Source organism: Oncorhynchus kisutch, linkage group LG26 (genome assembly GCF_002021735.2).
Source record: "Oncorhynchus kisutch isolate 150728-3 linkage group LG26, Okis_V2, whole genome shotgun sequence".
Taxonomy (NCBI): domain Eukaryota; kingdom Metazoa; phylum Chordata; class Actinopteri; order Salmoniformes; family Salmonidae; genus Oncorhynchus; species Oncorhynchus kisutch.
The window spans coordinates 44,235,190-44,251,784 of record NC_034199.2 but is presented as its reverse complement, the minus strand read 5'-3'; the positions used below and the strand labels follow the sequence as shown (position 1 = coordinate 44,251,784).

At 46.7% G+C, this 16,595-nt stretch overlaps 1 protein-coding gene across 24 annotated transcripts in view; it reads right to left on the bottom strand.

The window, feature by feature from the left end:
* LOC109870770 (dedicator of cytokinesis protein 9) overlaps positions 1–16,595 on the bottom strand; it is a 166,269-nt gene that overhangs the window by 47,305 nt on the left and 102,369 nt on the right. For all 24 annotated transcript variants that reach the window (XM_031805971.1, XM_031805987.1, XM_031805986.1 and 21 more), the window contains 11 exons: positions 13,806–13,980; positions 12,814–12,866; positions 8,243–8,317; positions 8,004–8,144; positions 7,075–7,287; positions 6,713–6,835; positions 6,178–6,260; positions 1,404–1,526; positions 968–1,047; positions 658–845; positions 110–175 (listed from right to left, as the gene is read on the bottom strand). In XM_031805971.1, the coding sequence (XP_031661831.1) occupies positions 110–175; positions 658–845; positions 968–1,047; positions 1,404–1,526; positions 6,178–6,260; positions 6,713–6,835; positions 7,075–7,287; positions 8,004–8,144; positions 8,243–8,317; positions 12,814–12,866; positions 13,806–13,980 (1,320 nt within the window). The remainder of the gene's footprint in view (positions 1–109; positions 176–657; positions 846–967; positions 1,048–1,403; positions 1,527–6,177; positions 6,261–6,712; positions 6,836–7,074; positions 7,288–8,003; positions 8,145–8,242; positions 8,318–12,813; positions 12,867–13,805; positions 13,981–16,595) is intronic.

Below are 16,595 nucleotides of genomic sequence, written 5' to 3'. Positions count from 1 at the left end.
TTAAATAAAATGTTATTCCCCGAAGTGGTATACTGTTCCTCTTGTACCAAACGACACTGTGGCATCTGATGAACTCTGCTGAGAAGGAGTCATATGAGTAGTAGCTTACCTTGAGCGAGACAGCCTCCTCTCCGTCAGAGTCCTTGAACTCGATGCAGACAGCTATGTTTCTAGCCTGAGGAGAGAGCAGACAGAATAATCCAAATAAAAGCTGACCCACGTGGAGATGCTGGAGGGAAACACATTTATGCTGGACGCATTTATAGTAAAGTTGGAAAAGTAATATCATGATATTTAGTAGTCTCTCATGACAGATTGTTACATGTAATCAAGTCTCTTTTTAGGCTCCCAAGTGGCGCAGCAGTCTAAGGCACTGCATGTCAGTGCAAGAGGCAACACTACAGACACACTGGTTTGAATCTAGGCTGTATCACATCCGGCCGTGATTGGGAGTCCCACAGGGCGGCTCACAATTGGCCCTGCATCGTCCGGGTTTGGCCGAGGTAGGCCCGCCATTGTAAATAAGAATTTGTTATTAACTGACTTGCCTAGTTAAATAAAGTTTACATTTAAAAAAAAACATTTTAAAAAACATCTAGCCACATGAGATTTGTGTATCTTGATCAAACTGAGCAGTTTGTGCCTTTGTGACTATACCTTTGTGAAGGATTTTTGGCTGTCGTACTTCAGGTGCCTGGGGTAGACATAGAGGTGATTGTTGTAGATGGTGAACGGCTGGGAGCATTTGGCTATGTAGGGAACAAACTCCTCCACCTCAAAGTAGATGTTCGTCTTCTCACTGCTATCGAAAGTCCTCACAGGAATATAGGATGAGCTAATACAATCTACACACAGCGACAGAGACAGGACAGACGGGGGGCAGACAGACAATCAGACCAATCTGAGTTGAAGAGAAACAGCTTCCATCCTTCATGGTCCCAGTATGTGTTGAATTTGGAGAGCTTACTTGTCAAGTCAGGGGCAACATCATCAATGGTAACGTCTAAGTTTCCTAAGATTACAGGGAGCTTGGCCATCTTCTCTGGCCTAGGGAGAAGAAGCATAATAAGTACTGGTTAATGCCTTTGTTATCATCTACCTAGGAGGATCTGATGGAAAACAGGCAAACTGCCTGGAAACTACCCTGTGAACAGACAGAACCCAAGGGGAGAAACCAAATGTTTGTAAAGGTGAGAAAACATCTGCGGTACAGGCTTTCCTTGTGAAAGAGAATCTCTTCAGCCAAAAAAAACCTGCCTATGGGAATCAGCTTACGAAATACCCACTGTTATAACACTTTAATCATTCAGACTAAACAAGAATAAATTCAATATTCTCAATGTGATGTACTCGTACGATGAAACTAAAGTCAGCAAAGAATGCAGACGGTAGGAGTTACGAACTTTCTGAAGTCAGCCAGCAGTTTAAACATATCGTCGTTGGACAACTTGTTACTGTCCTGTCTGTAGATGGCGGAGAAACGTCCACTTTTGTCCAACGTCCCCGATGCATCTTTGAACAGAGGCCTGCAGGGAAGGAGAAATTAGAATAAAAAATGACAGGTCTGTTTCAAGTAGTTCTCTGGACAAAGCTCTGCTGATCTGGGCTTGATCTCAGAGGGGGTTTTCCACTGGTCTGGGCTAGATCTCAGAGGGGTTTTTCCACTGGTCTGGGCTAGATCTCAGAGGGGTTTTTCCATTGGTCTGGGCTAGATCTCAGAGGTGGTTTTTCCACTGGTTTGGGCTAAATCTCAGAGGTGGTTTTCACTGGTCTGGGCTAGATCTCAGAGGGGTTTTCCCACTGGTCTGGGTTAGATCTCAGAGGGGTTTTCACTGGTCTGGGCTAGATCTCAGAGGGGGTTTTCCACTGGTCTTGGCTAGATCTCAGAGTTTTCACTGGTCTGGGCTAGATCTCAGAGGGGGTTATTTAGAGTTATTTGGCAACTTTGGTTGTGAATGATACAAACCTTAGAATGCCTTAGAAATCAAAACATATATGGGCTGCATGATATGACTATAGACTATTGATGATTTGAGAAAGTCACAAAAAAAGCTTGTGCTCTGTTCCTTGCCTCAGGCTGCACAGCTGTTCTCTCCTATTTTCACCCATCAGACTATTCTCAATTTTCTCAATCTTGTCCCATTATCAAATGGGTAGGAACAGGAACAGGAACAGGGGGAGGTACAGGGGCAGGAACAGGAACAGGGGCAGGAACAGGGTCAGGAACAGGGGGGGGGGGGGACAGGGCGAGGAACAGCAACAGGGGGAGGAACAGGAACAAGAACAGGAACAGGAGGAGGGGGAGGAACAGGAACAGGAACAGGAGGAGGGGGAGGAACAGGAACAGGAGGAGGGGGAGGAACAGGAACAGGAACAGGGGGAGGGGGAGGAACAGGAACAGGGGGAGGGGGAGGAACAGGAACAGGGGCAGGAACAGGAACAGGAGGAGGGGGAGGAACAGGGGGAGGGGGAGGAACAGGAACAGGGGCAGGAACAGGAGGAGGGGGAGGAACAGGAACAGGGGCAGGAACAGGAACAGGAGGAGGGGGAGGAACAGGAACAGGGGGAGGGGGAGGAACAGGAACAGGGGCAGGAACAGGAACAGGAGGAGGGGGAGGAACAGGAACAGGAACAGGGGCAGGAACAGGAACAGGGGGAGGGGGAGGAACAGGAACAGGGGCAGGAACAGGAACAGGAACAGGGGCAGGAACAGGAACAGGGGGAGGGGGAGGAACAGGAACAGGGGCAGGAACAGGAACAGGAGGAGGGGGAGGAACAGGAACAGGGGGAGGGGGAGGAACAGGAACAGGGGCAGGAACAGGAGGAGGGGGAGGAACAGGAACAGGGGCAGGAACAGGAACAGGAGGAGGGGGAGGAACAGGAACAGGAACAGGGGCAGTAACAGGAACAGGAGGAGGGGGAGGAACAGGAACAGGGGGAGGAGGAGGAACAGGAGGAGGGGGAGGAACAGGAACAGGGGCAGGAACAGGAAGAGGGGGAGGAACAGGAACAGGAGGAGGGGGAGGAACAGGAACAGGAGGAGGGGGAGGAACAGGAAACAGGGGCAGGAACAGGAACAGGAGGAGGGGGAGGAACAGGAACAGGGGGAGGAGGAGGAACAGGAGGAGGGGGAGGAACAGGAACAGGGGCAGGAACAGGAAGAGGGGGAGGAACAGGAACAGGAGGAGGGGGAGGAACAGGAACAGGGGGAGGAGGAGGAACAGGAGGAGGGGGAGGAACAGGAACAGGGGCAGGAACAGGAAGAGGGGGAGGAACAGGAACAGGAGGAGGGGGAGGAACAGGAACAGGAGGAGGGGGAGGAACAGGAACAGGGGCAGGAACAGGAACAGGAGGGGGGGGAGGAACAGGAACAGGAACAGGGGCAGGAACAGGAACAGGGGCAGGAACAGGAACAGGGGGAGGAACAGGAACAGGGGGAGGCACAGGAACAGGGGGAGGGGGAGGAACAGGAACAGGGGCAGGAACAGGAACAGGAGGAGGGGGAGGAACAGGAACAGGAACAGGGGCAGGAACAGGAACAGGAGGAGGGGGAGGAACAGGAACAGGGGCAGGAACAGGAACAGGGGCAGGAACAGGAGGAGGGGGAGGAACAGGAACAGGAACAGGGGCAGGAACAGGAACAGGGGCAGGAACAGGAACAGGGGGAGGGGGAGGAACAGGAACAGGGGCAGGAACAGGAACAGGGGCAGGAACTTGAACAGGAGGAGGGGGAGGAACAGGAACAGGGGCAGGAACAGGAACAGGGGCAGGAACAGGAACAGGAGGAGGGGGAGGAACAGGAACAGGGGCAGGAACAGGAACAGGGGCAGGAACAGGAACTGGGGCAGGAACAGGGGGAGGGGGAGGAACAGGAACAGGGGGAGGAACAGGAACAGCAAATGGCAAATGGAGGCCGCTTTCCCGTATAAATATCGTAGCATCTGGGATCCTTGTCTTTTTAGTAGCAACCACCAACACTCTGCTTTCACACAGGACTGTATATAGAAATGTCTGGGCTTTGAACAACCCTTATTTCACTCCATGCATCAACCACTGTTTAAGGAGCCTCTCGCTGCACAGCAGGTGATATTCCGCCCAAACTCTGTGTGCCATGGGCTCTCCAACCCCTGTTCCTGCAGCTACCCAGTACTCTGTATGCCATGTGCTCTCCAACCCCTGTTCCTGCAGCTACCCAGTACTCTGTGTGCCATGGGCTCTCCAACCCCTGTTCCTGCAGCTACCCAGTACTCTGAAACATGAATAGTAAAACATTTTCACAACAAAATATATTTCATTAAACTGTTGACAGCCCCTCTCTCTGTGCGCTGGAGAAAGGAATGAAGGAGAGAGAGGGGGAGATGAAAACACATAGTGGTGAGATATTCTGTAGCAAAAGGTAATGTGTCAGCCTATTAATTATGAAAAAGAAAAAAACAAATTCCTTATTACTAGGCTGTTCAGAATCAAATACAAATGCACTATAATTGCATTGCCTAGGCCTATACTTTCTCTCCCAGACTCATGAATAGACATTTTGGAACATAGCACAAGGTAACCAGTCCATCTAGTATACATAATAATACAGTCCACACTCAAAAGGCGATTAGTAGAATGTGTTTAATTTTTCGGTGTAAAGGCTAGACTAAGTATGTAGCAAAGTATATACCAAAAGAAAAGTTCTGACATGAGTAATATGCGGTAGGATATGTATTGTATAACAGCACAATTATTACTTTAATTCAGCTTTTTTTTAAATGGTGTCGAGCTCATATGTAGGTCTATGCGTATGCATTATCTTCATGGGTGTTTTGAATGAATCATCACATTAGAAAGCCCTGGCCATTTAATTGTGTTAGGCTTTGAAACACAATGTTTTGCATTGACAATAGAGCCCTGAGTACCAGGCCATTAGGACCTGATGGAGGGACAATAGAGCCCTGAGTACCAGGCCATTAGGACCTGATGGAGGGACAATAGAGCCCTGAGTACCAGGCCATTAGGACCTGATGGAGGGACAATAGAGCCCTGAGTACCAGGCCATTAGGACCTGATGGAGGGACAATAGAGCCCTGAGTACCAGGCCATTAGCACCTGATGGAGGGACAATAGAGCCCTGAGTACCAGGCCATTAGGACCTGATGGAGGGACAATAGAGCCCTGAGTACAAGGCCATTAGGACCTGATGGAGGGACAATAGAGCCCTGAGTACCAGGCCATTAGGACCTGATGGAGGGACAATAGAGCCCTGAGTACAAGGCCATTAGGACCTGATGGAGGGACAATAGAGCCCTGAGTACCAGGCCATTAGGACCTGATGGAGGGACAATACCTGATGGAGGGACAATAGAGCCCTGAGTACCAGGCCATTAGGACCTGATGGAGGGACAATAGAGCCCTGAGTACAAGGCCGTTAGGACCTGATGGAGGGACAAAGCGCCCTGAGTACCAGGCCATTAGGACCTGATGGAGGGACAATAGAGCCCTGAGTACCAGGCCATTAGGACCTGATGGAGGGCAAGAGAGCCCTGAGTACAAGGCCGTTAGGACCTGATGGAGGGACAAAGCGCCCTGAGTACCAGGCCATTAGGACCTGATGGAGGGACAATAGAGCCCTGAGTACAAGGCCATTAGGACCTGATGGAGGGACAATAGAGCCCTGAGTACAAGGCCTTTAGGACCTGATGGAGGGACAATAGAGCCCTGAGTGCTAGGCCATTAGGACCTGATGGAGAGACAATAGAGTCCTGAGTACCAGGCCATTAGGACCTGATGGAGGGACAATAGAGCCCTGAGTACTAGGCCATTAGTGACCTGATGGAGGGACAATAGAACCCTGAGTACCAGGCCATTAGGACCTGATGGAGGGACAATAGAGCCCTGAGTACCAGGCCACTAGGACATGATGGCAGTTAGTAAATTGGATACTGCCAATGTATGTCCAGAGCGTATAAAAGGAGATTACCGTGACTCGATGGTCACGTGGAAGGACTGCCGGTGTGGCGGTAATACAATCATCGCATCAGCCCTCATCTAGATATTTTGTAGTCAAAGCGATGCCATACTAAACAGACCTACTATTACGTTCCTCTAGTAATGACAAGATCTTCCAAAAGGTCAAAGCATCATTCAATAACCTCTAACTATAACCATCAGTTCAGGTTAGTAACCCTCCAGTACCTGGCGGCCCATCCAAAAGGCATCCTGTACTGGCCCAACCGGCTGCAAGACAATTTGGCATTTTTCAGAACCTTCTGTGCCACCTGGTGGGAGAAAGGAACAGAGTATGAGTGGTCCATTCTGATCGGACAATACAGACAGGGGTGATGGGCAGCAGTCCAGGCTCCTATTGAGTTAGCTCTGAGGCCTGCCAAGCCACACACACACACACACACACACACACACACACACACACACACACACACACACACACACACACACACACACACACACACACACACACACACAAGCGTGTACACACACTAACACAAACACACCCTGAAAATGGTCCCTAATGCAGTTCAGATTTTCTCTCTGTTAAAACCCATTACTTCTCCGTATAACAGAACAGAACCAGACTTGTAAAACCAATGCTTGTGGAGTGTTATTGTAACCAGACAGCACTTATGATGTGTATGATTTTATCATTCATCGTGTGGAATAATCTAATTGACTGTTGTGTTTTGTGATGCCGAGACCCCGCTACAGAGCGTACCTTGGTGGAGTCTGAGCTCTTCATGTAGGGCTCAGCACAGTGTGTGATTCCTCCCTGGAGGACCTTCTCAATGCGAGCTAACAGGAAGATATCTGGGTGTGGACACGTTACAGAGAACACTCCCTGTGGCGAGACAAAGCAACAGTGAAAACAAGAGTATGAGTGAAATATTGTTTTTAAAGGTTCTTCTGTGTATTGGCTGTACATGACGGTCAGACAAAAACATCCACACACCATTTAAAAACATTTAATATGCAGACCTAAATCTGTAGAGGTAGCTACATTAAAGTATATCAATCATGTCATATTGAAAGAGATAAATAACTCCAAATATTCTATATAGATGAATATAATCTCTACACCTGTCTGGGGTACAGCATGGCCTCCTCAGGCAGACCGTGGACCTCCCTCTGCAACCCCAGCAAGGCGTCCCCACCCCCGTTCATGTACTGGCTGCTGGGGTTGGCCACCAGCTGTCTGACGGACGGGTGGTTCAGGTCCACATGGAAGTCTGACGAGATCTTCCTGCTATTCTGGATGTCGAACAGCGACAGGGTCACAAAGAACGGCTCCACCTGGAAAAGAAGCAACGGGAAAAGTGTCTTAGCTGGTGTAGTAAACACATGTAGAGGATGACACTAAATACAATGCTAGTCATTTATAGATGATACTGTGATGCCACAGAAGGTTCATGAGTTTGACAAGAGACTGGCTGAATGGCTTTCAGTGTATCTCTGTCAGGTCAGTGTATCTCTGTCTGTGTCAGGTCTGTATACCTGAACAGGTTGACATGTTCTCTCGGTAATGGACAGGCTGCCTGCCCTCCTTTAAACAGTGCCTTCAGCCATTACTATGGCTCTCGGCGGGTTACTAACCCAGAGCTCCCTCGCGAAAAAGACAAACAGCGGTGATGACATACGCCAGAGATGTGATCCCTCCACACCTCTCTTTGTCACTCACCCATTGTTCAGAGCAAATACTGGTTATAAAACAATAGGATATCTGTCTCACATTGAGCACTGACTCATGGAGAACTAGGGGAAGGAGATCTGGCTCACATTGAGCACTGACTCATGGAGAACTAGGGGAAGGAGATCTGGTTCACATTGCGCACTGACTCATGGAGAACTAGGGGAAGGAGAGCTGGTTCACATTGCGCACTGACTTATGGAGATCTAGGGGAAGGAGATCTGGCTCACCTCGAGCACTGACTCATGGAGAACTAGGGGAAGGAGATCTGTCTCATTGCGCACTGACTCATGGAGATCTAGGGGAAGGTGATCTGTCTTACGTTTGTTGTTGGTCCCTCGTCATTCTCCTCTACACAGCTCTGCAGGTTGAAGGCCAGGTCATTGCAATTGACCAAAATGCGCTTGCCAAACTTTTCTTCATATTGCTTTATATCTGGCTCAATTCCTGAGAAGTCAAGTTTCTAAAGACACAAAAAGAGCGTGGGTTAGTTTTATTTTAACCATAATTTAGAGCTGGGGGATTGTCAAATACCTTTCTGAAAACTCGATAGTTACGAACCTGTGTGTCGGGATCCAAGGTGAACAGTTTCAATCTGGTCTCGTTCCTCATTTTAGATTCAATATCTCTTGCACTCTGAGGACAAGACATTTTTTTAATATAAATACCCAGAACACAGCTTTCCTTACTAGGCAGAACTCTTTAAGCAAAAAGGTTTTCAGATCGAACTGCTTTTACCACTTGAACATTTCTCTTCATTTGAGTCCATCCGGAGTTGAGGTTTCCTATAACGTGCTGATCAAGACAGACTCAATGGTAAAGTCAGGTGGTGCCTATCACCACGGCAAAGCCTGTCAAGCACTCTGTCAGACATCTGCTTTGTTAGTTAACTGCTACCATCAGATTCCATGCACATATAGTATGGCTTATCTATAGGCTGATTGCTCCTCAAGGCTAACCTACAGACATGTGATCCTAGGAGACAGTCAGATGTCCACCTCAGAGCCCAGGCTGTTCCAGGAAACCCAGCCGTTGAAGTCTGCCCAAGTACTGAGTGCTTCAGCAAATGGTCATGGACATCCACTATGGGAAAGTACCAGATATAGGTTCCTCTCCTGCTTTTGGTCGCTTTTCAAACAGCAGGAGCTGTCATTTGTCTGTGTGTCTCTGTCAGGTCATTGGAGTAAACTAATGGACAACATCTCTTAGGCTTCTACTTCCAGCTTATACATACTATATACAGTCGTGGCCAAAGGTTTTGAGAATGACACAAATATACATTTTCACAAAGTCTGCTGCCTCAGTTTGTATGATGGCAATTTGCATATACTCCAGAAAGTTATGAAGAGTGATCAGATGAATTGCAATTAATTGCAAAGTCCCTCTTTGCCATGTAAATGAACTGAATCCCCCAAAAACATTTCCACTGCATTTCAGCCCTGCCACAAAAGGACCAGCTGATATCATGTTAGTGTTTCCCTCGTTAACACAGGTGTGTGTTGACGAGGACAAGGCCGGAGATCACAGTGTCTCCTGACCCATCCTGTCTCAGCCTCCAGTATTTTTTTAATATATTTTTTATTTATTTCACCTTTATTTAACCAGGTAGGCAAGTTGAGAACAAGTTCTCATTTACAATTTATGCTGCAGTAGTTTGTGTCGGGGGGCTAGGGTCAGTTTGTTATATCTGGAGTACTTCTCCAGTCTTATCCGGTGTCCTGTGTGAATTTAAGTATGCTCTCTCTAATTCTCTCTTTCTCTCGGAGGACCTGAGCCCTAGGACCATGCCTCAGGACTACCTGGCATGATGACTCCTTGCTGTCCCCAGTCGACCTGGCCGTGCTGCTGCTCCAGTTTCAACTGTTCTGCCTGCGGCTATGGAATCCTGACCTGTCCTACAATCTCCATCCGGCACAGCCAGAAGAGGACTGGCCACCCCTCATAGCCTGGTTCCTCTCTAGGTTTCTTCCTAGGTTTTGTTCTTTCTAGGGAGTTTTTCCTAGCCACCGTGCTTCTACACCTGCATTGCTTGCTGTTTGGGGTTGTAGGCTGAGTTTCTGTACAGCACCTTGAGATACCAGCTGATCTACGAAGGGCTATATAAATACATTTGATTTGAGATCACTCTCTCTTGAGTTTGAATAACAGACTTGAAGCTTCAAAAGGAGGGTGGTGCTTAGAATCATTGTTCTTCCTCTGTCAACCATGGTTACCTGCAAGGAAACATGTGCCGTCATCATTGCTTTGCACAAAAAGGGCTTCACGGGCAAGGATATCACTGCCAGTAAGATTGCACCTAAATCAACCATTTATCGGATCATCAAGAACTTCAAGGAGAGCGGTTCAATTGTTATGAAGAAAGCTTCAGGGCGCCCAAGAAAGTCGAGCAAGCGCCAGGATCGTCTCTTAAAGTTGATTCAGCTGCGGGATCGGGGCACCACCAGTACAGAGCTTGCTCAGGAATGGCAGCAGGCAGGTGTGAGTGCATCTGCACGCACAGTGAGGCGAAGAATTTTGGAGGATGGCCTGGTGTCAAGAAGGGCAGCAAAGACGCCAATTCTCTCCAGGAAAAATATCAGGGACAGATTGATATTCTGCAAAGGTACAGGGATTGGATTGCTGAGGACTGGGGTAAAGTCATTTTCTCTGATGAATCCCCTTTCAGATTGTTTGGGGCATCTGGAAAAAAGCTTGTCCGGAGAAGACAAGTTGAGCGCTACCATCAGTCCTGTGTCATGCCAACAGTAAAGCATCCTGAGACCATTCATGTGTGGGGTTGCTTCTCAGCCAAGGGAGTGGGCTCACTCACAATTTTGCCTAAGAACACAGCCATGAATAAAGAATGGTACCAACACATCCTCCAAGAGCAACTTCTCCCAACCATCCAGGAACAGTTTGGTGATGAACAATGCCTTTTCCAGCATGATGGAACACCTTGCTATAAGGCAAACGTGATAACTAAGTGGCTCGGGGAACAAAACATCGATATTTTGGGTCCATGGCCAGGAAACTCCCCAGACCTTAATCCCATTGAGAACTTGTGGTCAATCCTCAAGAGGCGGGTGGACAAACAAAAACCCACAAATTCTGACAAACTCCAAGCATTGATTATGCAGGAACGGGCTGACATCAGTCAGGATGTGGCCCAGAAGTTAATTGACAGCATGCCAGGGTGGATTGTAGAAGTCTTGAAAAAGAAGGGTCAACACTGCAAATATTGACTCTTTGCATCAACTTCATGTAATTGTCAATAAAAGCCTTTGACACTTATGAAATGCTTGTAATTATACTTCAGTATTCCATAGTAACATCTGACAAAAAATATCTAAAGACACTGAAGCAGCAAACTTTGTGGAAATAAATATTTGTGTCATTCATAAAAAAGTTATCTTTTGTCTGTTTTTAATCCCAATCGTTACCCTCAACCCCTACCATCTATCTCTGAAGACCATCCAGTTTGTTTTCTTATTGGCCATATATATTTAACTGTGCTGTTTCACAAAAGTTCTGAACCTTTATACATTTTACGGACACACTATATTTGACATTAGTTATCTTGTTGTTTTTAGTCCCATCCTTCAGCTCCACTCAACCCCTCCCATCTATCTCTTAACAAAAGTTCTGAACCTTTCAATTCTCATAGTATATATATATATATACATATATTCTCATACTAATTGTAAAATATAATAATATAATATATATTTTTTTGCTAAAAGTATTATTGTATTACTGATCATGTAACTATGACTTCTAAAATCACCCAGCAGTGCTATTTGCAGAGTTATTCGGCCCCCTTGAACTCCATCCAACCTCACTGAGCTCAGGCTGTTTTGCAAGGAGGAATGGGAAAAAATTTCAGTCTCTCGATGTGCAAAACTGATAGAGACATACCCCAAGCGACTTACAGCTGTAATTCCTGGACCTGTGAGCAAAAACAAGCTACATATGGACAGTACCAAAACAAATGATCTAATGACTGTGTCTCTTCACAGCAAAATCTGCAGAGTTAGGAAGGTTGTTTCCCCCATATATATAACATTCTATTGGTTGTAAGTATTTTCTATAATATGTATATTTTTTTAAATGCAAAATTTTGAATCTGCTGTCGTTTTGCATATCAATTGGTACTTCCCAACTATTTAGAAAATCTCTTCCCAACTATTTTGAAAATCTCTTCCCAACTATTTTGAAAATCTCTTCCCAACTATTTTGAAAATCTCTTCCCAACTATTTTGAAAATCTCTTCCCAACTATTTTGAAAATCTCTTCCCAACTATTTTGAAAATCTCTTCCCAACTATTTAGAAAATCTCTTCCCAACTATTTTGAAAATCTCTTCCCAACTATTTTGAAAATCTCTTCCCAACTATTTTGAAAATCTCTTCCCAACTATTTTGAAAATCTCTTCCCAACTATTTTGAAAATCTCTTCCCAACTATTTTGAAAATCTCTTCCCAACTATTTTGAAAATCTCTTCCCAACTATTTTGAAAATCTCTTCCCAACTATTTTGCAATCTATACGGCAAAGCTTTAAAAAAAAAATTGGTTCTTAAATAAAATAAAAAATATTTTGGAGATGATTTCATTTTCAAATAACCGAGAGTAATCTGAATAAATGGAGAAAAAAACTTAATTCTTGAACATGGGGTGAGACTAATCTGCTAGAGAACCAGTTCGGATTCAAGCATATATGACTGAAGCCTTTTGTGAGAGGTCTAATTTTGGTCATATAATTTAAAAAATAACAGGTCTCTAGGTGTAGGCAGGGCCATAAGCAAATAGGTCAACTGGGATATGACTAAAGAGTTAATCAGGGGGATTTCTCCACAAATAGACAGGTCATTTTCCTTTCCATGGTAGCAAGATCTTATCTATTTTTGCTCTGTCAGGTCTTACTAGAGATAGAAAATAATGTTTAAAATGGAGGTGTGAACGCACCAGTTGAAGCTAATTAAAGCCATAGGTTTGGGGGGGGGCGGCTGCTCTCTGAGAAGCCTGACTGACTGGCTACTCTCTACGTACTTACCATGGTGAAGTGATTTCATGGTGTAACTACTTTATGCCTCATGTGAACAGGGCATAAATAATAATTCTGCTTGGTACCGCCCATTCGTGAAAACAGGACCCACCTGAAAGCTGTCCATACTCCCCAACGAACTGTCTGCCTTTCCCGGCTCGTCATCTGCCACAGAAAAAAAGGGCAGAGCACCCCATTGAAAACAGATGTTCAACAATTCCACTATTTTACAGGCTACAACTCCATTATCACACCTCTTCCTTAATCACACACTACTAAACAGTTAAGTAGAGTAAACAGTGACTTAGACTGCCCTGAGAACAGCGAGGACAGTCAGAAAAACAGAGCAGGTCTGAGATCAGATGCTAGAGCCCTTATGGGAACCACTGGGTTGTTTTATCCCTAGGAAAGCGTGATTACTAAAAGGTAGTGAGAGTGAACGGTGTTCTTTCCTCCTGGCTCAGGCCTCAGATCAGATTAAACTCCTGGGTGGTCCTCCAGCTCCACCATCACCAGATTAGAAGGAGATGTCTTGTGAACACAGAGTTCACATTTACAGACAAGACTGTTAATAATGTGTGTTTAGCTTGTACAGGAACTAGTACCATTATCATCATCTCTGTCTTCCCCAGTCTGGCTCCAAGGTGTTTTCAACTACTCAACTACAGCCCATTAGTTTGGCGCTTTATGCTAGCTATGCCCCACAACAGGGTTATTTACATGGGCGGTTGATGAAAGAATGTACTTAGGCAGACTGTATTTACACATGGCTTCTCTTGGCCCGACAGGCAGACAAGTGTACTGCAGTGAACCCTGGGAGGTTTTCTTTGTATTGCTGACACTTTGAGAAGCACATTCTCCTTGAACTAGGGGTTTTGTTGAAAGAGCATTTACACAGAAATCTTTGTCTCCACTCTTAACTCCCATCCTTGAACTCTGAAAACACACACACACACGCACATGCACAGCACGACCGGCACAGCACACATGCACATCACACACACAGACACGCATGGGCTCACACGCCCCCACACCCACGTCATGCACACACACACAGACACGCATGGGCTCACCCGCCCCCACACACACGTCATGCACACACACCGTCGTGGATGTCCCCGTTCCTCTTCTCCTGCATGGCGATCTCAAAGCTGCTGTGTAGGATCTTATTGAGAGTGCTGATCCAGTCCTCCATCTCTCCCTCGCTGTCGGCAGCCAGCAGGTACGTGCTCTTGTCCTGCATCTTCAGCTCAAAGGCAAAGCGCCGCACCCTGTTATTCTGCAGACAGACACAGAGGAGAGGAGGAGAGGAGGAGAGGAGGAGAGGAGGAGAGGAGGAGGAGAGGAGAGGCAGAGGAGGAGGATAGGAGGAGAGGAGAGGAGAGGAGAGGAGAGGAGAGGAGAGGAGAGGAGAGGAGAGGAGAGGAGAGGAGAGGAGAGGAGAGGAGAGGAGAGGAGAGGAGAGGAGAGGAGAGGAGAGGAGAGGAGAGGAGAGGAGGAGGATAGGAGGAGAGGAGGATAGGAGGAGGATAGGAGGAGAAGAGGAGAGGAGGAGAGGAGGAGGAGGAGGATAGGAGAGGGGAGGAGAGGAAGAGAGGAGGAGGAGAGGAGGAGGAGAGGAGGAGAGGAGGATAGGAGGAGGATAGGAGGAGAAGAGGAGAGGAGGATAGGAGGAGAAGAGGAGAGGAGGAGAGGAGGAGGAGGAGGATAGGAGAGGAGAGGAGAGGAAGAGAGGAGGAGAGGAGGAGAGGAGAGGAGGAGGAGAGGAGGAGAGGAGGAGGAGAGGAGGAGAGGAGGAGGATAGGAGGAGAGGAGGATAGGAGGAGGAGGAGGATAGGAGGAGAAGAGGAGAGGAGGAGAGGAGGAGAGAAGGAGGAGAGTAGGAGGAGAGGGGAGAGGAGAAGAGGAGAGGAGAGGAAGAGAGGAGGAGGAGAGGAGAGGAGAGGAGAGGAGGAGGAGAGGACATCATTGTTTAGGTAATGCTGTAGTGGAGGGAAGGTTGCTAAGGAAACGCAACAGAGGATCAACTACAATATGAGGACTGTGCTCTGATCTCTAGAAAAAGCAATGCCGTATCATCCCAGAAAACAGCATTTATTTATTTATTTTTTATTCCACCTTTATTTAACCAGGCAGGCTAGTTGAGAACACCTTTATTTAACCAGGCAGGCTAGTTGAGAACACCTTTATTTAACCAGGCAGGCTAGTTGAGAACACCTTTATTTAACCAGGCAGGCTAGTTGAGAACACCTTTATTTAACCAGGCAGGCTAGTTGAGAACACCTTTATTTAACCAGGTAGGCTAGTTGAGAACACCTTTATTTAACCAGGTAGGCTAGTTGAGAACAAGTTCTCATTTGCAACTGCAACCTGGCCAAGATAAAGCGTAGCAATTCGACACATACAACAACAGAGTTACAAATGGAATAAACAAAACATACAGTCAATAATACAGTAGAACAAAATAAAACAAAAAGTCTATATACAGTGAGTGCAAATGAGGTAAGTTAAGGAAATAAATAGGCCATGGTGGCGAAGTAATTACAATATAGCAATTAAACACTGGAATGGTAGATGTGCAGAAGATGAATGTGCAAGTAGAAATACTGGGGTGCAAAGGAGCAAAATAAATAAATAAATACTAGTATGGGGATGAGGTAGGTAGATAGATGGGCTGTTTACAGATGGGCTATGTACAGGTGCAGTGATCTGTAAGCTGCTCTGACAGCTGGTGCTTAAAGCTAGTGAGGGAGATGTGAGTCTCCAGCTTCAGAGATTTTTGCAATTCGTTCCAGAAATGGGCAGCAGAGAACTGGAAGGAAAGATGACCAAAGGAGTAATTGGCTTTGGGGATGACCAGTGAGATATAGCTACTGGAGCGCGTGCTACGAGTGGGTGCTGCTATGGTGACCAGTGAGCTGAGATAAGGCGGGGCTTTACCTAGCAGAGACTTGTAGATAACCTGTAGCCAGTGGGTTTGGCGACGAGTATGAAGAGAGGGCCAACCAGCGAGAGCGTACAGGTCGCAATGGTGGGTAGTGTATGGGCCTTTGGTGACAAAACGCATGGCACAGTGATAGACTGCATCCAGTTTGTTGAGTAGAGTGTTGGAGGCTATTTTATAGATGACATCACCGAAGTCGAGGATCGGTAGGATGGTCAGTTTTACAAGGGTATGTTTGGCAGCATGAGTGAAGGATGCTTTGTTGCGATATAGGAAGCCGATTCTAGATCTAATTTTGGATTGGAGATGATTAATGTGAGTCTGGAAGAAGAGTTTACAGTCTAACCAGACACCCAGGTATTTGTAGTTGTCCACGTATTCTAAGTCAGAGCCGTCCAGAGTAGTGATGCTGGACGGGCGAGCAGGTGCGGGCAGTGATCAATTGAATAGCATGCATTTAGTTTTACTTGTCTTTAAGAGCAGTTGGAGGCCACGGAAGGAGAGTTGTATGGCATTGATGCTCGTCTGGAGGTTAGTTAAGACAGTGTCCAAAGAAGGGCCAGAGGTATACAGAATGGTGTCGTCTGCATAGAGGTGGATCAGAGAATCACCAGCAGCAAGAGCAACATCATTGATATATACAGAGAAGAGAGTCGGCCCGAGAATTGAACCCTGTGGCACACCCATAGAGACTGTCAGAGGTCCGGACAACAGGCCCTCCGATTTGACACACTGAACTCTATCAGAGAAGTAGTTGGTGAACCAGGCGAGGCAATCATTTGAGAAACCAAGGCTGTCGAGTCTGCCAATAAGAATGTTGTGATTGACAGAGTCGAAAGCCTTGGCCAGGTATGATAATCGATAATGTCTCTTATCGATGGCGGTTATGATGTCGTTTAGAACATTGAGTGTGGCTGAGGTGCACCCATGACCAGTTCTGAAACCAGATT